Consider the following 25303-nt stretch of genomic DNA (forward strand, 5'->3'; position numbering starts at 1 on the left):
ATGACGAAGAAATGATTCAAGAATTTCATATTTGCAAGTCCTATAGTAAAGGGGTGGGGGGGGGCATTAAACTCAGGTTTGCACGAAACAAGGACAGTGACTTCATAGCCAAGAAAGCAGCGAACGATGCGCAAATGAATCGATCATCTATTAACACGAGAGAGTAGATGAAACAACAGGTAGCATTTACATATTGCTTGATTTCATGCAGTCTTTATTGATTAATATAATCAAAATGATAATCCGGAAAAAAGAACAGCCACAGCTACACAACGTTAATATTTTGAACAATTATACACAAACACAGCAACCTCTCGTAGAGGTATATAATCACAAACAATTGCCAAAGAAATTGTGTAAATTTGTGAGCAATTGAACTCAAAGGCAACAAAACGGGCACCGAGTCAATCCATTCTCATTGCACTCGGGGCACCTACTCAAACTCCCTTCTTCATCATCATAAACCTTCCGGCTCCCGTTGCAATTCGAGCAAGGCACAAACCTCACATCCCCACAACTCTCGCACACAAGACCCCAATTCATAACTGGAAAACCTTTCAAAAGCTTAGCCAATTCTCCCGTTTCATTGAGCTGCTTAATCTCCTCAGCCCCGCCAATGTGATCCCCTTTAACAAATACTTGTGGCAATCCCACCACCGCCTTCCCTTTCAATGCGTCCTGCAACTCCTTCCTATATGAACAATCCATCGAAATATCCCTTTCATCTACACACACTCGAAAGCCACTCAAGATCGCTCGAACCATACAACAATCCTCATAAGTCTTCCTAATGCCCCTCAAGCTAGTATAATACAACACAATCCTGTCCTCGGGACCAGATAAATCACAAGATTCATCACTAACTAAAGAGTCAACCTTTTCTGGCTTTGACATGCCATTTCCACAACTGGATAATCCATCATCAGACTCGATTTTTGACAGCAATGATTCATCGGATAAATGCTTCCACAAAGGCTTATATTTCGGTTCCTCAACAAATTCATAGGAACTCAATATTTCAGTGTCATCCACCTCTGCTTTACCTGGATTTATGGGGTAGCCCACCATGTGAAAATCAAACTCCTCTTCATCAAGGCCTTCCATTAGCTCCCACGTATTGATAACCGAATCTGGAGAAAGAGGGTCCTCAGAATTTCCAAAATCTTGAACCTTTTTGGTCGGGACCACTGGATGATCAAAATCTTGGCCTTTGAAAATGGGGTCCGGCGGGTTAATGAGCACCAGAGATCCATAAGTAGTGGAGGTGAGTGAAACAAAGTGATTGGAATCTCCTTCCCTCAAGGGTGGATGATGGATTAAAGGGGTGGGAAGAGATAGGGTCCTCGAAACAGGAGTAGCAGAAGGCTCCGAAAATGAGTGATAAGGAGAAACAGACTGCGAATTCCAATGAGTTGGAGAACAATTGGAGGAGGGATTCTTGCTTTGAGTTACGAAATTACTTGGACAAGAAGCTGTGCAGCCCATTATAAAGATCAAGAATCGGACTTACAAAACAATGAGACAAAGAAAATGAAAGCTAACGCCTTTGTTTCCGCAGATCACGATCACAACTACGATTGTTGAGTCTCTCTGTGTTTCATTAAATTTTCTGCAATTTTAGTCAACTATGTAGTTGGGATTTTGTAGAGATATTTGGAGGCCACGGTGAGAAACGTTTGGTGGGAGGGGTTGTCGGTGCGTGGGGACAGGGGGGAAGAGGAAACGAGATTTAATGCAGGATTCAGTCATCAACCTGTGTCGATTGATTACTGCGATAAATTCATCGAATGAAAAATTCTCGAAATAATATTTATAAATTTAAAAATATTTATTTGTCAAAGAAATAATATATTTAAAATTATAAAAAATTACATTTGTGTTTATATATATATATATATATATATATACATATATATATGTTGTCAAATTTTAATCTCATATATCTTTTAATATTTTGTAATTTTAATAATTTCTATTAATGTCAAATAAACATCAAATCCAAAGACTAAACTAAAAAAAAAAATCAGATTTAAAGATTACCAAAATTACAAAAGTCAAAAATACTTAACCAAAAATACTCGAAAAAAACTTGTGTGAGACGGTCTCACATGTCGTATTTTATAAGACGGATATCTTATTTGGGTCATCCATTAAGAAGTATTACTTTTTATGTGAGAGTATTATTTTTTATTGTGAATATCGGTAGGGTTGACTCGTCTCATAGATAAAGATTCGTGAAACCTTTTTACAAGAGACTAACTCAAAATACTCTGAAAAACTTGCTCTCACTTTTTAAAAGGTCCATGTTGATTGAAAGTTACAACTAAATGGTTTTAAATTCATCCGATCGTCCTATTAGTGGATGTGGGATCCTTAGTTTGGTTGATTATATTTGACCTTTTTTTTATTCATATATTTTACATAGTATTGTCAAGCTAATATGTTTTTCGTTTGTTTGAAACATAATCTTATAAATAATTTTAATATATGATAAATTTAGAATGCGTACAATTAAATTATTAAAGTCTAATGCATAAAATATATATTATGTTTATTCTTATATGTAATTAAATAATCAAACAAATAATATAAACAAATATATGCCGAGAAAAAATCTGCAAATTCATAATATATTGATTATGTTGACTTCGAAGTTAATTGGGTAAATGTTATAATGGTAGGATATACTTTTTGCACGAGTTATGGTGAAGACAAATTTTTTTTTGGACAAGAAAAATTATAATTATATTCATAGCCAAAAAAAAATCTTTACTCATCAAATGAGAAAATCCACAATCTTCCACACAAAAGGTAAAGAAAATAAATAGCAAAAGAAGTTAACAAGTGTGCAACGTCATTCGCCATGCCCATAACATGGCGAAGACAATTATTTGACCTATGATCGATTTTATTTTTCCTGATAATATGCTTTCTAGATCAAAGATGAAGATTGAAAATCGGTGTGAAAAAAGTTAAAGATATCAATTATGAGTTTTCTTTTCAAGCACATTCGATCAATTATTTCGAAAATAGTCAAATATAAAAGTTAAAGATATCAATTATGAGTTTTCTTTTCAAGTACATTCGATCAATTATTTCGAAAATAGTCAAATATACTAATGATTATGGCGTAGAGAAAATGTACCAAGAAGGGATAATATGATAAAAAAAATTAAAAAAAAAGCATGAGAGCTCTGTAATTGTGTTGTAATTCAACAATCATCTTCATAATAACTAATTTTTTGTCATTTATGATAATCGAACATGTTACTTTGATTCTGATATTAATATAGAATTGAGAACTTATCATTTATCAAAAATTATAGTTGATTGTAATAGTGAAACTCAAATACTTTAAATCATACAACAACCTAAACGTCACGTATCAATTATTTTTCTAACAGATACAATTGTTACACATCAACATCGGAGTTTTTCATTATTTATTAATGTTAACTTTAGATTATTCGAAGTACACGTGCTAGATGGAATAGAATAGAATGGAATGGAATGGAATGGAGACTTCTTTATCGTTTTCAAGAGTCATACTGCTCATTCGTGAATAAATGCACATTTTTAGACTCGATTATTATAAATTGTTCTGTTTATGAAGGTCCACATCCTTAGCAGGCGCCTCCCCCGGTTTGTTTCACTCTGCCCGTGCCAGCACTGCCTTCACGAGCAATGAACGGCCCGGATCCCTCCACATGAGTGATCCGGGCTCACCTCCCTGTAAAAAAAAAAAAAAAAATTGACTCGGAAAAATCCGAGCCGTTGGATCGACACCCCCCCCTCAATGTGAATGAAATCGATCCATCCAATCGCAACTCAATGATCCTCGGAGTAATTATTAATGGATATTCATTATTCATTCAATCATCCACACAATTTGGGGTTTTTTTTAAAACTAATTTAAATTTTAATTTTTTTTTCAAAAATAACGTGGAAAAAAAAACATTTACAAAACTACGGCAAACCGCGCTTATGAAGCGCGGACGCTGCACACGTGGAGCAGCGTCCGCGCTTACAAGGCGCGGAGTATGCTCCAGGTTGGAGCGTCCGTGCATTGTAAGAACAGACGGTGGTTTATACGCGACGGTTTTTGAAATCCGTCGCTATGAGCGACGGATACCAAAACCGTCGCTATTACACCGTCGCAAATAGCGACGGTTACGTCAACGATTCAACATTTGCGACGGTTTTGTATCAACCGTCGCTATATGGTGTTGAATCAACCATATTTCTTGTGTGCAATCAATCTATTCGGTTACCGACCGAATCGATTCAAAAATTTGCAAGCTTATGAACAACACACATAAATGCAAGCTGCGGATATTACTATCTACAACGTGCTTTTAATTCACGTCGTTATTTCTGTCAAATGCACCCATATGTGCGCTGTTAATATTGTTCGAAGTGCAAAATTTCGGTTAAACCGAATTAACCGACCGACCGGACTAATTCGAAAATTCGGTTCGGTTAATTCGGTAGTTCGGTTTAGAAATTTTAAAAAAATCGGTTAATTCATTAAAAAAAAATGACTGACCAATCATGCACTGCCACGTAGGCGGTGCACATGATACAATGCACACATGATGTGCAGGGTAACAAAATCGTATATATATATATATATATTCATTATTTTATCTTCGATATTTATATTTTTTATTGATATTTTTTATTCAATATTTCTTGTTATTTATGATATCTGCGCACATACAGATGCACTTGAGAGAAATAACGACGTGCATTAAAAGCACGCTGCGGATAGTAATATCTGCGGCTTGCATTTATGCGCGTTATTCATAAGCTTGCAAATTTTGAATCGGTTCGGTCGGTAATCGAATAGACCGATTGCACACAAAAAAAAATTGTTGTTGATTCAACAATATAGCGACGGTTGTAACAAAACCGTCGCAAAGTTTGAATCGGCGACGGTTTGAAAGGTTTTGTTTAACCGTCGCTAGATGCGACGGTGTGGTAGCGACGGTTTTTTAATCTGTCGCTAATAGCGACGGATTGGAAAAACCGTCGCAAATAAACCACTGTCTGTTCTTACAAGGCACGGACGCTCCAACCTGGAGCATGCTCCGCGCTTACAAGGCGCGGACGCTGCTCCACGTGTGCAGCGTCCGCGCTTCATAAGCGCGGTTTGCCGTAGTTTTGTAAATGTTTTTTTTTTCACGTTATTTTTGAAAAAAAATTTAAAATTTAAATTAGTTTTAAAAAAAACCCCACAATTTGTAGTCACTTCATTCAAAAACTTGGTGTAATCCATGTTGAATATTTTAACACTATCAAGTCACTCGGTAACTCCAAACCATCATGGTCGTATTTCCATACGAAGAGCAAGACTCCTTGATTCCGACCACGATCTACGGGTTCTGCTTGCGGGCACATGCAATGCGCCAATTTGATCGACACTACGGGGTCATTCCATGTATGTGCTAATTAAACCATTTCTCTCATCAACAACACACTTCAAACTATCTTTGCTCCATTTCTGTATAAAGCAAGGCTCCTCAACTTCTTGTAGTGATGCGAAGTATACAAACCCACTTAAATTAGTGAGCAAATTCAAGTCCAATCAATTTCCAACATTATCATTGATTAAAACTAGGTTTGGTTTTTATGTCTATATGAGGATATTTCCAGGGTTCATAGTTTATTTAAGTTGATGAAATGTTTGATTGCTGAGTGGGATCAGATGTGATTAATTCAATTAGTATAACAGAAAGTGTAACTGTGGATGTAGCAGATGCTCGCAAACTAACTTCATAAAGGGTAACACTGAGTATAGTAGACGATGCCAAGAATCAGAGTGTAGGAGGATCCTAATGCAAGAAAAGAAACTGATACACATGTACAAGCTTTAGCTACTTTCTTACTTAATCCTATGAACTCACACACCAATCAATGATGCCTTCAATTAGTTTGAAACCATTATGCTTCTCTAGTAAATCTTGAAACCTATTTACAAAAACTTCAAGTCAACCAAGGATTCGCCCCAGCAACGACAAAATCGCAAGAGCAAAAGAACATATTCATATATGCACAAAAATAGAAGTTAATGAACTAGTATGGTAGATAGGTATTTGGCCACAATTCGAACTATTACACAAGTGATGGTTCAGAAGAGTACCTTGAAAATCATTCACCGCCAAAATCTTGGTAGCTTAAACCCTCTGATATAGTGTCCAACCTCCTTATGTCCGCTGAAAACCAAAACACAACTATTTTATTTGTTTCCTTTTTTTCTTTCTTTCCTCAGGAACCATGCCTATATCGTAAAAAAGAAAATAGGAAGGGGGGAATAGGATTACCTTGCTGGTCATCCCTGAGACGAGGGCCCATGAAATTTGCATCGGTTCCCAGGAATGGAGATTTCGAATAGTTCTCCAGTATATCTGCAGAGATTCAGTAAAACATATAAGCCATGACACATGAAATCAACTACTCAGAAAAATTGGAGTTCACCATTGCAGAACACTAACCCGTACTGTTAGAAAAATCAGCTGTCAGGTCCGATAAACTGAAGTTCCGGGGGATTTGCCCCAAGAATCCAAATGTATTCATCTCTGGGTCTAATATAGTCTCATTCAGAGTGTGTGAACTGGGTTCTACACCATCAAAGTGAGGCACAGATCCTTCTCCTATCACATTACGAGATTCAAGAAGATTGCTCTCTGAACCAAACATATATGGGGAATCACCTCCATAGCCAACTTCTGATTTGATTATCCCCCCATTCATGCCTCGCATTAACGTGTTTGAACCCTGAACTGACATCGTGTTTGATGGCACATCAATCCTTCCAGTATCACCCATCATGTTGACAGCAACTTGCATGCGTTGTTGCATGGAATGTGCCCCATTAGTGTAAGCATTAGGTACGACACTCATTGCTTGGAGCATGTTTTCTGGCTTTATAGATAATCCAGTAGGTCGTGGGGCTTGGTATGCTTAAATATTGTTTCATGCAAAACAAAATTTACTTCTCAAGTCAGAACAGTTATATGATTGCTGATAAATATATTTACTCGTCAAAGCAATATTGAAGTTCCGATATAAAGGTATATTATCAGTAAAAAAGTATTTCATTCATGTAAAGGAAGTACCTTAGCTCCAGTCATGGCACTCGATCGCGCATGTGTGTGTGTATTATATGCATATATGTGTGTATAGATCAAACATAGGAATAAACAAATACCAAGCAAACCAGCAATAATACTTCGAATATAATTTGAGTACTTTATAAAAATTAAAACCTATACATAATACAATAGTTACAAACATTGTGCATATTCAAATTCACATATATAAAGATATATTACACTCCAAACATAAAAGCAAATGACACATAAAATTCAACAAACAAACATCCAACTGTCCATATGTATTACTATTTTTAGTTACTATGTTATGCACCAACTATGTAATCAATGACTTCAAATCTAAATTATCATGACTCATGAGAGATACTTGCGGTTTTGGTTATATACACTGTGAATAGATTCGAATTCAGTATAAACTTTTTTGCTCCTCAATTCTAGTTATTTCTAATTTTTAATTAAATTAATAAAAACATTAAAATTCTCAAAAAATTAAAAATTAAAAGTAACCAGAGCAATCAACACATGGCCATCAGCCAAATCCAATACAGAATCCATATTTTTCTATTTTGATTTCAAAAAAATTTCTATTTTGATTTCAAAAACTCTAATTAAAGTATTTGATACACTCCTACTAAGTATCCTTAGCATCCGACGTGATACTTTGCCATGTTTTAAACTATTTGTGCATCATACATCAAACTTATTGATTAAAAGAAGACCTACTTGATTGAATATGAGATCCATTTGACGGAGGAATAAAAGTTGCTCCGGTTGAACATATTTGGCGCATTAGTTCAACTTGTCTTTCCAGCAGTTGATTGAATTGTAATATCTGGTCCTTAATTATCAGCCTCATATGATATGCCTTGAAAAAATCCTGATTTTCTGCTTCAAGTTTCTGCCACACTGGAATATGACCCAGAAGTTATTTCAAAAACTTACACACTAAACTTCCAATTATGGAATGGTATAAAGAATAAAGACACAAAAATCCCCTTCAAATGTCACATAAGAATAAAAAACATTTCAAAATAAATTGTATTTCAATCACCAGAGAAGCTACCTTAGATAGAATAAAGTTGTGGTTTGTCATATATTTTGCAAGAAACAAGTTAAGGCCCGGAAACTCAAACATTCTTTCCTGCTGCTAAGACATGAGAATTGCTATAAGGAGTATATTTGAAGGTTGATCTCGTCTTTTCAAGTCTCAGACCCTATTGTGAAAGCCCTGACTTTGAGTTTTTCTCGTCTCAGTAGAACATGTAGATGGGCTAGCGGCCTATTGAAATAAAATACATTGATCAACACTAAGTGTTACAAGCCCATCAGATGTTACCTAAACTTTGCGATACGGAGAACAGTAATATCACAGTGCTGGGGGATCCAGATAGTTTTAGACCATGATGAATGGTTTAAGGGATATAGAAACTTTCGACCACATCACCACCATGTACGCGCTAATCCTTATGCTCTAACTAGTCTTAAATGAAAGAGAGATTGATTCATTTCCCTGGAGTACTGGACTTTAATTCCTTTGAATGATCTCGAGATCAGTGAAGGTCTTTTAACTTTATAAGCGATTGTAAAATGTCACAAAGATTTAAGGTCATTTCTTCCCTCTCCATTTGTAAGTTCACAGCCTTCGTGGTAACTTCATCAATATTACCTACCAAATAAAAGGCTTGTTCAGGAAGACCATCTAATTCTATGGAAAGGATTGATTGAAACCCTCTAATAGTTTTAAATCAACATATTTACCTGGAGAACCAATAAATACTTCTGCTACAAAAAAGATTTTGTGATAAGAAACGCTCAATTTTTCGCGCTCTTGCTACAGTTAAACGATCTTCTTCGGATAATTCGTCCAACCCGAGGATAGCTATAATGTCCTGGAGTTAACAACAATGTAAAACACTGTTGCATTGACGAGAATGTGCAGATTTGTAGAAGATAGAAGACGAATGCAAAGAATTGTAGAGAATGAAGCATTGTAATATGTAGGTCTGGGCAGTTCAAAATTTAAAAATATTCATACAGAAGGTCATATATTTTAACATATTCAGAAGATGGCCATTTTTTCAAAATTTCTCAGCAACTCCAGTCTCCTTAAGGTGAATAATTACGTTATGATAAGAAATTTACCAATAACTAGATGTAGCTTATGTAAGAATGATTCTTAAGCACAATGCATTAAATCAACTACCTAAAAACAAGCATAAACTGGAGGAGGAAAAAAATAACAATAGGAAAGGAAATGACTTACCAAGTTCAGTGAAGCCGGGCTCAATTTTTGCCTGCTGTAATAGGGTACTCACAACTTCACCCTGACTCATGTAAAGCTGAAGACACCTTTCTATGAGATTTTGAACCTGTTACCATAGCGAGAACAAGAGATTTGCGAAAATGATTACATTTTTTAGTACCAATTAATATAGCTTTAGATTCGATGATCGAACCTGACTAGACAATACCATCTATATCACACACCAGAGCAGGCACAAGTCAACTAGTCAAAACAATTTATATAGCCCAAAACAAGTGATCCATTACATAATCAGTTATGTCCACATCACAATATCTGAGTAACTACTAAAATTGTTTCATATATATTATGCATATAATAATTGTCTTGATAAAACAAATTAAAATTTTCTGCACAAGCAATTCCTCTACATTCCAGTACAGAATATATGTTTCAGATTCTTCCTGCACTAAATTCAGCTGCTTATTAAAGGGAATGAATTATTCTGTGTACCAACGCTTGAACATTCTCAACTTCAGAAGTTTCGGTTCTCATTACCACTTGTTAAGAAACTCCTATATCATAAAGATATGTTTTTAAAATTACTAAATTCCGAACAATTTATCTAGATCACAATATAGTTGTTAGTGCAGCACGAAAATATTTACCGTAATTTCAGGTGAATAAATGAAAAACATGCACTCTAGAGTTACAACCATAGTCTTTTATTGTACTTTCTTCCACGCTCATGCTTATCTTAAACAAAATAATGAAAGCAGACGCCTGAACATATCGATCCATCTCTTCCCCGAAAAATGAGCACAATTTACCAAAATAACAAAATCACAAATGGAATAAAAATATACCAATGTATAGAACCTTACAAGCTGTATATCCTGTACTGAGACTCTTCTAACATCTCCATTTGACATTTTGCAAGTTCACCGATACAATGAAATTAGGAGGCCAAAATATCATGCCACAACAGCTCAGCCACAGAATACGGTAACTTTGACTTCGTTTATCAATCAAAATGTGAAATCTACACTGCCTGGAACCATTATTCAAGATGTTAGTAGATTCAAGTACAGTAAACCCCTGGATAACAATATAGTAACAAGGGGCAACTATGCCAATATACAACGCACGACGGAAGGTCCCATGAGCTCGAGCTTGTGCCTTGTAGTATAAATGATAAATAACATAGTATCAATCAAGAGCAAAATGGCCTAAAACTCTTGGTTTGCAAACCCTTTATATTTTATTAAGTTCGTATTGTGTACTTGTTTTTGCTTATGTCACCCAATCATACTCCTCCATAAATCAGATCTTAAAAAAACTGATCTTTACCAACAGGAAGAAGACAAACTAATTCGTGCTTACAAGGACAAAATATCAATGCGGCTGGAAATCCTGGTTATTTATTGTAGCAGTCGGAATGTAGGTCTTAACGAATTCAAACAAAGTAAAGATCATCTGGTTCTAACTAATTCCTAGCGCATGCTCAAATTTTACCCGGATATATTTCAAAGTTCTTTCTTAGTTGTTTCCGCCTTTTTTCTCTCTTTGTGAATTTATTCAAACGAACCAAGAAAAAAACTCATTTCCCAATACCTATCCCCTTACCTGAATCACATAAACAATACGAAGATCATTCAAATTTTCTAATAAGAACGCATTCTACAAATAAGGGTTCACCATCTAGAACTAAAATCAGCTGAGAAAAAATTATCACCAAGAACTTGGCAAAAGCTCAACACCGCCACCATAAAATTCAAACCCAATATTAAGCTATGATCCCGTAAACGATAACGCAAAAAAATAATATCCAGGAAGAAAAGATCATCAAAAACAGAAAAAGAATCACACATGCAAATCACACAATCAAGAAAACGGTGAATGGAAAAAACAAAGATTAAACCCTCGCAAACACACGAAAGCACAAATATTTACAGGCTGGAAAATTCAATTCACCTGAAAATTGTTGGGGTTTTCTCACTTTTTTCCTCACAAAGCAATTTCGGTTGCAAGACAGCAAGAGAATATTTTCTCGGGGAGAGGAAGTGATGGGCTTTGCTCGAATGGGTCGCGTTTCAATGTATTTTTCCACAAGATGATAATTCCAGCAAATAATATGTTGTTCCCAAACAAACGTACGACTCTTTCTTTGCAACGTACAATCAAACGAAATCCTACGCACTAGCATTAAAAAAATCACCTGGCGTTATCCATTAAGGAAAAAGTTCATATGCCAACTAGATATTAAATATGGCTGCGGTTAGTCAAAACACAAACTTCCACACAACTTTTTTCCTTAATTGTCACGTTTTCATTATACATAAAAATTATAGGCAAAAACTTGTGTGAGACGGTCTCACGGGTCATATGTGTGAGACGGATCTCTTATTTGGGTCATCCATGAAAAGGTATTACTTTTTATACTAAGACACCGTTTGGTTTATGTGTTGGTATAATTAAGGATAGTTAGTAAGCTTTACAAGTAAAGTCAAAGTTTTGGATTATTATTGTAGATGGATAAGAATGTACTCTGTTTGGTATTCTTCTAAGTTCAATAATAGAATGGTAAACACAATTGTGAATACCCAAAATGCCCTTTCCTCTTTACTACAACTTCTTACATTCGATGCTTTCGTTCCCCTGCTTAAATCATTTTTCTCATCACACAGTACTGTACATACGGCTTCTTCTTTACGCCACACGCTTCTGTGTACAAACACAAGCATCTCCTCGGCTGAAAACGGTGAGTGAACACAATTATTTTGACCAGATTACTCTACTATGCTAATTGCTTGAAATGAGACCCAAAATTTCAGTTTAGATTCAGTTTCCCTTTCTTCCTCGTCTTAGTCCGTTTATATGTTACTGTCGTAATGTTGCATAATTTCATTACGCCCCGATCAATCGCCAACATACCATCACTCATAGCTGTAATTTGATACCGTATGTAACCTTTAAATTGTTTTGTTGTAAAACCTAATTATTGTTCTTGTACATAGGTAGATTTCTGAAGAAACTACTGATTTCATGTCTATAATAAGTTATGTTTAATTTTGTAAAAGGTTTTTCTCTGTAATGTGAGTTAATGTGTTCAACTCTTTAGTGGTTATGGAGACAAAGCTTACTCCTGACTGTGAGTGTGGCAATGGGTTGATGATATTACGTAAAGCTGGTGATCGATCCACTCGTCCGGGTGAATTTTACTACATATGTCCGGCAGCTCTTAACCATCGAAACAAATTCATCTGGTATGACCAGTATCAAGGAAGCAAGGTCATACGGGAAAATAGCAAGTCAATGGAATATACTACTGGCTCTTGCAGTGGTACGAAGAAAACATGTCTCAATCAGAAAGTTCCCTCAACGGAGGAACATTCATTTAGTCAAGATTGTTACCCAAGAAAGAAAGAATCAATCGCCCCCACAAAAGAATTTGTTGTACAGGCCACTGACGGCAAAGAAGCATCCGGAGACATTGACAAAATGGTCCCAAAGCCCATGACTATTTCATCAGTTGCTATTTGTTGCTGTTTCGGGTGCACATGTTGTTTCGTAAGTGTGTTCCTCTTTTTCTTACTGTTGTGTGTTATTTTGTCAAAGTAAGATAATTAAAAATATTTGTACGATCTCTGCTACTTGTACATGTACGTTGTGTCATTCATTTTCAAGTAGAATGATGCAAGGTTAGTTACGACGATGAGTTGTTTGATTTCACATTTTGTATTTACAAAACAATGCAAGCAGATCAGTGGGAATCCAATGACTTTGTAACATTATTTGTGCTACTTGTTTACTTCATCGAATTATCGTACAATGTTTGCATTTGTCATTACCGTCGCTGTCTATTGGTTGATTTCATAAGTAACATATAGTACGAAATATTTGGTGCTGTGTTGTGTTCAGGTGGTGGGTCATTTTTTAACTTCTCCACACCCAAACAATTGATACATGTATATAAGAGAATTGAATGCTTCTCCTCTTGATTTTTCACTGTATTTAATTTTTATCATTGTTCCAATAGAGATGGGACATTACAATTAATTTAGTTGTCAACTCAGCAATGAGGAACAGATTAGCTGGAGTTGCAATATTGGTAGTAGGTGTATTGTCATAAATACATGAATCACTTCTATTTAATTCCTTCCATTTGTACTCGGACTTCAAAGCATTTTGTAAACAAAAAAAAGGTAGTTGAAAGGGAAAATGTCTCGAGATTTAGATGTCTCATCTGAGGAGTCCGTGAATAGCACATACAAAGCTGTATTCCCAAGTGTTATCGAGATTTCACCAAGTGATGATGAAGCTGAAATAGAGATCATAGTAATTTCTTCGGACGATGAGCAGGATCTCAAAAGCCATGAAGATGTCAGCTTCGGCTTCCCATCACCTACGCCTCCAGCAACAGGTAATCTTGAAGAAATTGTTGAGCCTACTGCTGGTAATGGACTACTCTCTGCCAACATGAATGGAGATTCAACATCACTACAACAGAAGGGTATGAAGCCTAAGATGGATACTGAGCTTGACGGGCAGAAAGTGAATACAAACGCGGATAATGATGGTGCAAATGAGCACGTTGTACCGGCACTGGTTGGAAGGGAGTCGGTGGAAATCAAGTGCTACAAAGGGCCGAAAAGTGCTCTCAACTGCACTGGCTGAAAGTTGGATCTTGGACTAAAGTTAATTAGTTTTGAAACTTTTTTGTTGTTGGTTTTCACCAATATGTCTTGGGTGCAATGGTGCGTAATGCTGTTGTCCATATAGGTAGCACTGTTTTTTGTTTTTTTCCCAACAATTGTACATACTCACCCAAGTTAATATTACTGGTTCCAAAACATTAATATCAAGTGCTTTTGTTCTTCAATGTCAACATTCGGAAACAGAAGTAGAGTACTCGAGCAATTTCATTATATTTCCAAAATGAAATTAAGATACACAGTCATACATTGTCACATAAGTTTCATTTACAAAATATGGCAAAGGTGTATGAAAGAGATGATCAAAGGAACTAACTACAACATTCAACAAACAAACTAGATTCTGGGCTAGTTAGTTGATCACTGTCATAAGCAAAATACAAAAAAATTTCATCCCATTTCAAAACCTTTGTGAAAACGAATGTATGAAATGTGATTTGAAGTATATTCTTCTTACTTCAGTCTTCCTTAAGCAGCCTTCGAACCAACTTCAGTCTTGCATGTTCAGGAGCTGTAAACAACAGATTCTGCTGCTTTGGATTTTCTGCTAGCAATGCAGCCGCGACAACAATTTCATCTTCACTTAGTTCAGGGATTGTTTCGAGCACAGAAAACACATCCTTTGTCGCGTTCACTGTATCATACTCGACGCCAATTCGCTTGACAAATTCGTTCATCGTTGATCTTGACATCTCAGTGAAATTGTTAATTGCAGCAATGAATAGGTCTCCACCTTCTGATTGCTTCTTCCGTTTCTTAGTGTTCTTTGATTTACAACCAACTTTGTTGACGGATGGAGCATTTGAAACCGACATTGATTCACCTGCTTCCTCAGTCTCGTCGAATAGAAGAGTCGGTCCAATTTTGTCTTCTGGAACAATATCATTATCATCAGTCATGTTTAGTACTCCTTGAAGGGCCTCCGCAAAGCTCTCTGCATGCTGTCCCGTTGCACGGTCATTTCCAAAAATTTCGCACCAATCGGGAAAATAGGGCCAAGTTTTGTATCGCCACGTACGGACACTGCTATCAACCTGCTGTATATTGCAGATTCAATAGTGTACAAAATCAAAATGTAAATGACAAATAGCATGGAGTTGCAAACTGTACATAAATATGAAGTAAAAAAACAATGGAAAAAGAAAAAGATGCAAGAGAGCATTACCTTAACAAATGAATCCCACGTTTCGTCAGTTGCTTCAATCCTCTTCTCTGTTTCATTCCATCCAATGCCACTCCTGCTAAGCATTGTTAACAAAGAAGCATGAGTCCTTTTCCAGACATGTATCTTTGAGTTAATATGTGGGTTCCCTCGTAAATCGGTATTTGGAAAAGCCTGGGCAATAGATTTCTCTAAGACAGTCAAGTATCCGCAGCGAAACCCATTTTCACTCTTCCATCCAGCATTCACTAACTCTTTAAGTGCCTGAAGGAGGTATTCATCCTCCTTCTGTGTCCACACTCGGCGACATCTCTCAGATTTCTTAGCCATGCTACTTGCAGTAGCAATAGGTGAGCTAATATCCATGATGACTACAACAACTTATAATAATCCCTGTACAATGCAGAATTATTTACGTACACAATTGTAGTCGATAAAAGGAACAACCATACATAAATTTATTAAAATACACAACCAACATTGAGTTTTACAAAGGAGAAAGATGAACACAGAAAACGTCAATCAGCAAAGAAAACAGAAATCATCACCCTTGCACATATTGTCTAAAGTAGCACAAATACAGATAAATACATTAACAACAACATCTCTCAGTTACTATGGTACATAGACAGTGCTAAGTTTTCCCTCCATGTGTCCCATGCAGGAGAAGATTCGACATTGCCAATGAAGTCGAAATCTCCGGTTTCTGTAAGTGCAACACATGATTCATCATCTACATCTACAGGGTCATCTACCATTTCGGATCGAATGAAATTATGTAGCAGAATGCAAGCCATGACTATACGATTTTGAACTTTCAAGGGATAAAAAGATGGGCTACGAAGAATAGCTCATCGTCTTTTCAATAACCCAAATGCTCTTTCGATAACATTACGAGCATGACAATGTTTAGAGTTGAAAAACTCTTTGTAGTTCTGGGGTGCAACAGAACCGCCCATCCACTGATCCATATGATATCGAGTTCTCCTATACGGCGTCAAGAATCCTTCAACGTTTGGGTAGCCATTGTCGCACAAGTAATAACAACCTGTCATTTTTCATTAGTATTAAAAGTTGGCGACAACAAATAAAAAACGTAAAAAAGTGACTTAGCAACAATTTATATTTCTAAGCTGATTATGAAATAATGTTGTAGAACTATTATTTTATTTATTCTTAATTACAGTATGACATATTGAATAAACATATATTAAATGATATGACAACATATTTATACTCCTTAATGAACTTAAGACAGGGAAGTTATAACCTCTGGGAATCTTTAGCCCATCTTGGCGATTAACTGCATCACGTAGAACACGAGCGTCTGCCGCTGATCCTTCCCATCCGGTTAGTGCGTAAATAAACTGCATGTCACGATTGCATATCCCCAAAACATTTATTGCTGTTGTGCCTTTTCTATTCCTGTACTTCGCTTTCTCTTTATTTGGTACTTGGACACTTATATATGTTCCATCCAAAGCACCCAAACAACCCTGGTATGTATGTTTTTCGTGTACATCAAATTAGTCGAAAAAAATAATATTGGGTTCCTAGTCTTTACAGCATGAATTTAAATGCATGACGTCTAACTAATGAGTTCGACAAAGGAAGCCAAGAAATGGTGATTACGAGTAAAGACACTTACTTTGAACCATTTCCAAGTGTTGTTGGAGCAAGTCTCATCCACAGGAAGTGGTTTGACAAGTAGTAGGGGGTGGAGTTTCAGAATCGAACGGAGCACTTCGTGGAAATGAAAGCTCACCGTTTGCCCACTTCGTAAATAATCATGACCAATCACTCTAACTTTCTTGTGATGTGCTAGAATAGATAAAAACATTGCCACCTTCTCCTCGATACGAACATATCTGGAATCCACTACGCCACTCACATTTTTAACCAAATAACAAAGACGTGCAAATGCATTTCGATCCATTCTCAAATTCGAAACACACTGCACATCTCCTAATTCAATAATCCTATGTAGATGGTTGATCTGAGAAGGTATTCTCCCAGTAACATTGTAAGTACGGTCTCTTGTACGGTATCTACGAGGCGACCGTGCTACAAACTTCGTAAAGAAACGTGTTAACAGCACTAAGAACATGAAGGACCTGCTCAAATGTTGGTGTACCGCTACAAATGTTGCGATGTGCTGATGTACTTGAGCCATGACAGAAAGATTTATGCCACAAGTTCAAACCATGAAAATTGGTCTACTTAAAAACACGAACACCATATAAAAACTTATATCAACACAAATATATAATCTGTACAACAAAGAAATCCATAAGAATTAAGTAAATATACTAACCAAATGTAACGAAACCTACAGAAATACAAATAAATGAAGAAACTAGTTTCTTCATTCTTCCCGTCAAAAATAGCTCAAACAAATTTATCAGATCTGGGTAAAAACGATGGATACGAAAGTAACTTACCCTTTCTAAGAAGATAGTGGACGGCTTCCAGTGTTGTGCTTACAGGAATGTGATGGATGCTGCATTCCCATTCATGGCTGCGGAAAGAAGATGAATGAGAATTGTCGGTAAATTTTCTAAATTAATGCTAGGGCAAGAAGGGTAAATCGGTAAAATGTGTGTGTACTACAACTCACTGTAGATATTGATTACAGTTGTCTTGGCCTGCCTGTAGTATTAATAATGTCTCCCACACAGTTAATTGTAACGGGCCCATACACAAACACACATACATTGTCAGCGTACCAATCAAGGTACTATTTCTGAATTCAACACAAATTAGTCTCTTATACATGTTATCAAACGGTGCCTAAGAGTATTACTTTTTATTGTGAATATGAGTAGGGTTGACCCGTCTCACAGATTAAGATCCGTGAGACGGTCTCACATGAGACTCACTCAAAATTATATGTTTGCGACCTGAGTGATCTTCAATGTCAAAAGTGGTTGTACAAACAACGAGAGGTTTTTGGTTAATGGAACCTAAATGAATCAATCTCATATCGGAACTATAGATATTTTAAGACTGTGCATGTACGATACTGTATAGTTGAAGAGAGTTTAAAAGATTTGATATATATCAATCATATCAACAAAACGCTTCTTCTTATAAAGATTATCCGAGTTGTTAGAGTAGGTGAGCGCTTGATCAATAGTCAGAAATTCGATTATTCTGACGAACACTTTCTCGGACGAGTTTGTTACATATGATTTTTCCAGTATGGTTTTAACTAACATAATTTGAATGCTATTTTGGTAGTATGGATGTTTACTCAGTGCACACCGAAAATTAGTGGTAGTGGGTCATGTCATAAAAAAATAAAATTATATGTTTAGGTTAAAAAAAAATTGCATGAATAAATCACCAAAAAAATTAATGTTTTGTAAATAATGTTGAACGTTCATGTCAAGTTTGTCATGTATATGTGGTGTACGAACTTTTATCAATTTTTATAAATTTCGAGATTTTCGCGAAGTTAATGGCTTCTAAATATTAAACACATATGTTAGATTTAGTATTTTTGGACCTCCCAAATGCAAAAACTCTAGACAAAAACTATAAACATCATTAAATTACGTGAATCTCTTCCATTTTATTAGAAAATAACATATAATTCAGTTGTTAAAATTTCACTTGTATAAAAAAAATCTAATCAAATTATGCGAATCATGAGCTTGGGCCAACCCAAATCTGATTTATATATTACTAAATTGACGGGCAAAACGGGATCCATCCTAAACATCACTCTAAAAAACAAATGGGTGGGCTACTGGATGCCAAGATTTTGGGTCGTGAAGATAAAAGTTGAAGGCCCGAGTTCTCTTCCCAGGCCCAATTGAAAAAAAAATTGAATATTATTGGACGTTGGGGACAGCATGTACTAATTTAAAACATGCACGGTGCATCTCATTCAATGGTTCTCTAGAACTTTTATTGGACGAATACTGTCTTGAGCGTCAGAGTGTATTCGTCGGACAACTCTGACATAATTCTTTGCTTTGTGATAAGTTAGCAATCCATGAAATTAACTCTTTGGGGTTGTTAGAGTAATAGCCGGTCATACGGATCTCCACGAACTTACACGGGTTTTCTCTAATCCGGTAACATCGATTTTTGCTTTTATATGTAATTTCTGTCTTTGCCACTGCAGATCAACATAGTATATATAACGTTGTTCCAAGTATTGCACATGATACAGAAAACGAAACCCTTTATTGATCCTCCTAATCTAATTCTCCATGTACACATATATCCATCCGACAATCGAAAAACCTCAACCAAAAATCAAGAAACACAGAGAAAACACTAGAGATAATAACAAAGTAATTACAGTGAAACCACTGTATTTTTGCCTTAATCCGTCTAGTGAAATCCCTTCATGATCACTAGATTTCCTCATGACATTACTTTTATTTAATCCAACTTTTTGCTGTTTCTGTGTTCGGATTCCAGATTCTTCCTCCTTCGACTCTTCCGTTTCTTGATTTACTATAATATTCTCGAATTTGGTTCTCATCAAATGGGGTTTAAGTTTATTTAAATCTGACAATCTCACAGGCTTGAGGAAAAATTCTTCTGCTCCTTCTTCTAAGCATCTGTTAATTAGTAAAAACGATTATCTGTTAAACATGAACACTTAATTCTTACCTTAAAAACATAAATGAGCATCGACTTAATGAAAATTTTTCCTCTCTTACCTGTTGATTCTTGAGGGGACATGCTCAGAAGACATGATGACTACTGGTATGTTTCTCAAATATGAAGACTGCTGTCAAATGAAACCAAATCCCATTTTTGTATATTAAAGTCGATTTCTCAAGTCATAAGATGATGAAATTATTTACAAAAAAAAAAGAGAAGAAAGAAAAGTATAACAGAGACAGTAAAACGAAGAGTTGATAATCAGATTCGTCGACGTTCTAAGAGACAGTAAACACGATCGTCGACGTTCTAAGTAGGTCACTAGATATCGACATAGCCAACTAGTTCATACCTAATGATCAATGTGGAATTAATGATTAGAAAAGTATAACAGAGAGAGTAAACACGAAGAGTTGATAATCAAATTCGTCGACGTTCTAAGAGACAGTAAACACGATCGTCGACGTTCTAAGTAGGTCACTAGATATCGACATAGCCAACTAGTTCATACCTAATGATCAATGTAGAATTAATGATTCCTCTGATTTCAAAAAAGAAAAAGAAAAGTAACATAGAAGAATTGGATGAACATGTGGGATCCCGTAAATGTGCTGTCAAAATCTTGTTCTTCGATGGGGCCAAGATTTTGCAAATATTCTTATTTTAAGTCACATTTATTCCAATACCTTCTAAAATTGCTAACAAATGATAGGATTATAAAGGATATATGATATTGTAGAGGAAATAACAGAGAGACTCAGAAAAAATATACCTTCATTTTCTTGAGTAAATCATATCCTGTCATTCCAGGCATACAGTAGTCCGTAATAACAAGGTTTACTCCCACTTCCTTAAAGGGACATAGATCAAACTAAGATTAAGATTTTGACTCAAATTAAATTATTTTTAAGTCTACATTAATTTTTTTTAAAAAAAAATTAAATTAAATGAACCTGATGAATGTTGGGAGAAACAGAAGTTTCAGTCGGATTGCTTCTTTCTTCCTCAGACCAACCAAGAAACTCCAAAGCTTTGCAGCCAGAATCAACTGTCGTGACTGCCAAAAGCAATAACTAGTACATTAAATAGAAAAAGAAATCGACATCCTAGATCGATTGAATCGAGCCCATCTATCAATCATTCCAGCAAGAAGAAGAAGAATAAAAAAAAAAAAACCAATGGAGATAAAAATCCAAAAATGGAAATTCTTGTTTCGAATTCAAGAAAACAGAATCTGGGCTGTACCTTGATAAGAAGATGTTTTGAGCAATCTCTCGATCAATTTTCTGTCAATTAAGCTGTCATCAACGGCCAAAACATGATATCGAGACTCTGATGCAGCTGCAGCCATGCCCATTGCTGCTCAAATAATGAAATGACGAGGAGAAGAAAGAAAGAAAGAAAGAATTTGGGGTAAAGTTTGGTGCTTTTTTGGTTAAAAAAATAGTGGGGTTTGAAAGAGGTGAAGGGAGAGATGAAGAGGGGCTATCAATGGAGAATGTAAGGTCCACCAAAATCCACAACCCACAAAGCAAGATCTGACCAGATTTGTTCCAAAGATTTTCTCAAACCTTTTCCCAACTTGGGATTGAATTTATGCTACCTAATTATTAATACATGGGGTCGCATTGATGATACTCGAGGCATGTGTCGTTGTGTTTACAATGTCTTTTGGAAGTCAAAAACTTGTGTAAGACAGTCTCACGGGTCGTATTTATGAGACAGATCTCTTATTCGGATCATCCATCAAAAAATATTACTTTTTGTGCTAAGAGTATTGCTTTTTATTGTGAATATGGGTAGGGTTGGTCCGTCTCACAGATTAAGATCCGTGAGACGGTCTTTAATGATATTTACTTCTTTTGGAAAATATATTGGAAGAATTATCATAGACCAATGGAGAAACATGATGTATATTGACAAATTTCTTTACTGTGTAGATGGCATGTAATAACATGTTTCAGGCTATTAAGGATCAAACTTTCATCTTATGTTTATTTGAAATCAAAACATAATTTAATTCTCATCGAAACTTTAATATATAAATAACAAATGTAGCTCTTGAGAGATGTCTGAGTTAGTGAATTAGTTGAGTAATTGACTAATTGTCATAAATTTGATTATCTTTGTTAACATCTTCTCGCATGAGTCTGTCGAACATGGTTTGTTCAGTACAGTTTACTTGATTAACGTGGTTTGCAGGCTATTGCGATAGTCTAGAAATCTACTTGGTGCGCACTAACGTAAAAATAAATAACATATGTTACTTAGTATGTGGCTTCCAAATACTTTAACTTGGTTAGCTAGCATTTTCAAAATTTTCTTAAAATGTTGCAAATATGTCATCTACGGGGAAAAGCTTCACGATTATCACCTAAAACAAGAAATTGTTCCTGAAAATAATTTTTCTTCCCACAACAAAAAGGGTTCACTGAAAACTACTCGAATTTTTTTTGGCACTGAACATAAAATTTTGAGTTTTTCACAGTGAACAAAACGTTTTGATCAGTACGCGACACTACCAAATGTAGATAAAAATTTATAATATCTAAAATATAATCTTAACTTTTTTAAATAGCATCTCATTTTTTATTACAACAAAAGAAGTATGTTGTGACAGTCTCATGATCAATTTATATCAGTGAAACATGTCGATTCGACAATAAAAAACAATATATTTGACATTAAAAATAGTATAATCGATAATTGGTTTCACAAAGTTAATTAATAAAATGGTCTAGAATTTTTGTATAACAATAATGATCGAGGTACCCAACTAAAATCTCTAGAATTTAGTAAATATAATATAAAATTAGAAAAAAACAAAGAAAAGAAATATTCATTGGACTTTGATTGATCGAGGTACCCAACTAAAATCTCGAATTTGATTCTAAAATTTGTTGACCAATATACTTAGCTAGAATGTCACCTTGTATATATCAACGAATGAGAATCATTACATTGTAAAATTTATCTTCGAAATATGATTTCTACATCACATGTAATATTATATATATCCTACATAAAAAAAGGAAAAATATTTGTTTAACGAATAGTTCGTAGTATTTTTATTTGTATAATAAAAAATCACATTTCCTTGAAAAAATGCAAGGGAATCAAACAATATGAATGTACGCATAAACGATCATGGACTATGCTCAGCTTGGACTCTATTTGGGGTCTTCTCTCATAAACGAGCTTTCTCTTAGATTTTCTCTCTCACGGGTTTTTCATATATCATTATTCATAGCACATCTTTATTCTTAGAAATGAGTTTCTTTCTCTCTCTCAACACTCGAACCCAAGATCTCCATGATAAATCCATATATTCTTATAGTTCTCAATTGGTACCCACATTTATCCAGAGATCTTGGGTTCGAGTATTGAGGAAAATGAGTCCATTTTCATGGATGGAAATATGTGATGGGTAATAGTGCAAGGAAAATCCCGTAATGGATAAGGTTTTAGATGAGCTCCATTTGTGGAAAAAGGTCCCAGAAAGAACCCAAAATCTAGAACTAATTATTTTTCTAGCTACATAGAATTCTTAATAGTTGGGTTAAGCTTTGAGTGAGATTAGTAATGTGATCAGTGACCTCTTGGAAAGTTATCGTATGCCAAGCTGTTGACATTACGCTGCTTGATCTGGTTGGCTAAATGAGACATAAAAAAGTGACTTCAGATCTTAACGGGTGATATTGTCTTTTTTGGGGACATGACAGACAGTAGGAAAATGGTAAAACTGATATCTAATGTATATGATAAGCATCAACAGATAAACACGTACCTCCCCGAACTAATTGGCCTAACAACCCGACCAATTAGCACTCAAATAGGTGCACTTTACGGTGCCACAATTATAGAGAAATAAAGTTTTGTGTTGGCTAACAACTATAATTTTTGACATATTGATAAGAGTTTGATCCTAATAATTGGTATAAGAGCGAGGTCATGTGTTCAAGTATTCCAAGAAGCATAACTATATACTTCTTGGGAGGGGGATGTTGAGTTAAGTGCGTATACGTAAGAGTAGTGATGAGATATGTAACCTCCTCGGAAGTTCTCGTACGTCAAACTGCTGACATTGTGTTGTTTGATCTGGTTGGCCTGGTGGGCCGTAAAACATTGGTGTCAGGTCTTAGCGGGTAATACTATCTCTACTGAGGACAAGATAAACAGTAGGGAAATAGTAAGACCGATATGTGAGTAATATGAGATAGTAGACAGTACTAGCAGATAGACGCGCACCCCTCAGACTCATTGACCTAACAACCTGATCCACTAGCATACAAGTTGGTGCACTCTATGCTGCCACAAGTATAAAAATAAAAAAAATTACGTTATTTTTAACTACTATAACTTTTGACTTAATAGTAAGTGTTTGATCCTAACACCTCAAAAAATACTAGTCGAAAGCAAGTTATCTCCGCAATAAACAATATTTACACATCAAATACAATGAACTTTCCTCCCTACACACAAACAAATATATATATATATATATATATATATCCAAACCTAGGTGAATGCAGGGATGCAAATGCAACTATTACAAGAGCTTCCAATATTTTAAATGTGTTCATCTCGTTCATCGGGCCCACCATCTTCCAGTCTTGATCTCCCACTATTTCTATTACTTATATTTAAATAGCCATGGCACATAAGGGATACATCTCATGGGGTGGGAACGTGCCATAAACATGGTCCACTTTAATAATATCAAATATTAAAACCGAATAAAACAGTAAAATATCCTAACATACACCTAACACATTGGTCAAGGCTCTCGATGATCCTTCATGCATTTAATATCAAATATTAACAACAATTTAATTAAACAATTTAATTAATTGATAAATCATATATCTAATAATTATATCACTAACCACCACAATTATTAAATTAAAGATTTAATAAATTAAATAAACCCCTTTATTTAATTTCCAATTAAATCAATAATAATTGATTTATTGTAAAAACTCATTTTTACTATAAATAATTAAAATTTAAAATCATATTCTAATTATTTATTTCACAAGAAAATTATTAATTTTCTAAAAATCAATTTCTAAAATAAAAATAAACCGATTTTAAAAAATATCAATTTTAACCAAAAACTTGAAAAATCAGAAAATTGCACCTTAGGCCCAACCAATTCAAGCCCATCATCCAGCACGGTTCCCGAGACACTTCCGGGCAGCCGCCCGCCCGCTGCCCGAACGTTTCGGGCAGTGGCGGCAGCCCCTGTGCGCGCAGGGCAGGACGCCGTGCGCGCTGGCGTCCCCACGCCGCGCGCGCACGCTACGCGCTGCCGTGCGCGTCCCAGCGCACACGACTACCCGGAATAGTTCCGGGCAGATTAAATTTTTTTTTCCTCTGAAAAAATAATTTTCCTTGGTGCTATAATTTTCTGAAACATTTTCTTATGCGGTTAGAAATAAATTAT

At 35.5% G+C, this 25303-nt stretch overlaps 5 protein-coding genes across 16 annotated transcripts; 1 reads left to right on the plus strand and 4 right to left on the minus strand.

Moving 5' to 3' along the window:
- Positions 1 to 127: 127 nt before the first annotated feature.
- Positions 128 to 1729, minus strand: LOC140802940 (uncharacterized protein At5g39865-like). Its single transcript, XM_073158550.1, has one exon. The coding sequence runs from the start codon at positions 1483 to 1485 to the stop codon at positions 379 to 381; it is 1107 nt and encodes a 368-aa protein (XP_073014651.1). The 5' UTR covers positions 1486 to 1729; the 3' UTR covers positions 128 to 378.
- A 3576-nt stretch (positions 1730 to 5305) lies between these two features.
- On the minus strand, positions 5306 to 11489 carry LOC140802941 (uncharacterized). Of its 5 annotated transcripts, none has more exons than XM_073158555.1 (8): positions 11332 to 11489; positions 10224 to 10408; positions 9379 to 9484; positions 7839 to 8021; positions 6495 to 6962; positions 6324 to 6407; positions 6143 to 6212; positions 5306 to 5503 (listed from the first exon to the last, which is right to left on the minus strand). In XM_073158555.1, exons 2-7 carry the CDS (start codon positions 10287 to 10289, stop codon positions 6151 to 6153), a joined length of 969 nt encoding a protein of 322 aa, XP_073014656.1. In that variant the 5' UTR covers positions 10290 to 10408; positions 11332 to 11489; the 3' UTR covers positions 5306 to 5503; positions 6143 to 6150. The 5 variants fall into 5 exon arrangements, with proteins under 5 accessions (XP_073014656.1, XP_073014654.1, XP_073014657.1 ...); XM_073158553.1 differs by having other exon boundaries at positions 5308 to 5503; positions 6143 to 6215; XM_073158556.1 differs by lacking the exon at positions 5306 to 5503 and adding an exon at positions 5760 to 5970 and having other exon boundaries at positions 6143 to 6215; positions 10242 to 10408.
- Positions 11490 to 11965: 476 nt separating this feature from the next.
- LOC140803800 (uncharacterized) lies at positions 11966 to 14194 on the plus strand. Its single transcript, XM_073159673.1, has 2 exons — positions 11966 to 12118; positions 12479 to 14194. Exon 2 carries the CDS (start codon positions 13579 to 13581, stop codon positions 14032 to 14034), a length of 456 nt encoding a protein of 151 aa, XP_073015774.1. The 5' UTR covers positions 11966 to 12118; positions 12479 to 13578; the 3' UTR covers positions 14035 to 14194.
- A 120-nt stretch (positions 14195 to 14314) lies between these two features.
- Positions 14315 to 18029, minus strand: LOC140803624 (uncharacterized). Of its 4 annotated transcripts, none has more exons than XM_073159531.1 (5): positions 17852 to 18029; positions 16883 to 17752; positions 16505 to 16730; positions 15238 to 15627; positions 14315 to 15106 (listed from the first exon to the last, which is right to left on the minus strand). In XM_073159531.1, exons 4-5 carry the CDS (start codon positions 15598 to 15600, stop codon positions 14531 to 14533), a joined length of 939 nt encoding a protein of 312 aa, XP_073015632.1. In that variant the 5' UTR covers positions 15601 to 15627; positions 16505 to 16730; positions 16883 to 17752; positions 17852 to 18029; the 3' UTR covers positions 14315 to 14530. The 4 variants fall into 4 exon arrangements, with proteins under 4 accessions (XP_073015632.1, XP_073015630.1, XP_073015631.1 ...); XM_073159529.1 differs by having other exon boundaries at positions 14315 to 15109; XM_073159530.1 differs by lacking the exon at positions 16505 to 16730 and having other exon boundaries at positions 14315 to 15109; positions 17676 to 17752.
- A 1286-nt stretch (positions 18030 to 19315) lies between these two features.
- On the minus strand, positions 19316 to 21427 carry LOC140802943 (two-component response regulator ORR3-like). Of its 5 annotated transcripts, none has more exons than XM_073158558.1 (5): positions 21103 to 21427; positions 20811 to 20914; positions 20630 to 20728; positions 19914 to 19984; positions 19316 to 19811 (listed from the first exon to the last, which is right to left on the minus strand). In XM_073158558.1, exons 1-5 carry the CDS (start codon positions 21212 to 21214, stop codon positions 19490 to 19492), a joined length of 708 nt encoding a protein of 235 aa, XP_073014659.1. In that variant the 5' UTR covers positions 21215 to 21427; the 3' UTR covers positions 19316 to 19489. The 5 variants fall into 5 exon arrangements, with proteins under 5 accessions (XP_073014659.1, XP_073014660.1, XP_073014661.1 ...); XM_073158559.1 differs by having other exon boundaries at positions 19914 to 19981; positions 21103 to 21425; XM_073158560.1 differs by having other exon boundaries at positions 20630 to 20707; positions 21103 to 21423.
- Between the last annotated feature and the right edge of the window lie 3876 nt (positions 21428 to 25303).

This window comes from Primulina eburnea, chromosome 10 (assembly GCF_022965805.1).
Source record: "Primulina eburnea isolate SZY01 chromosome 10, ASM2296580v1, whole genome shotgun sequence".
NCBI lineage: Eukaryota > Viridiplantae > Streptophyta > Magnoliopsida > Lamiales > Gesneriaceae > Primulina > Primulina eburnea.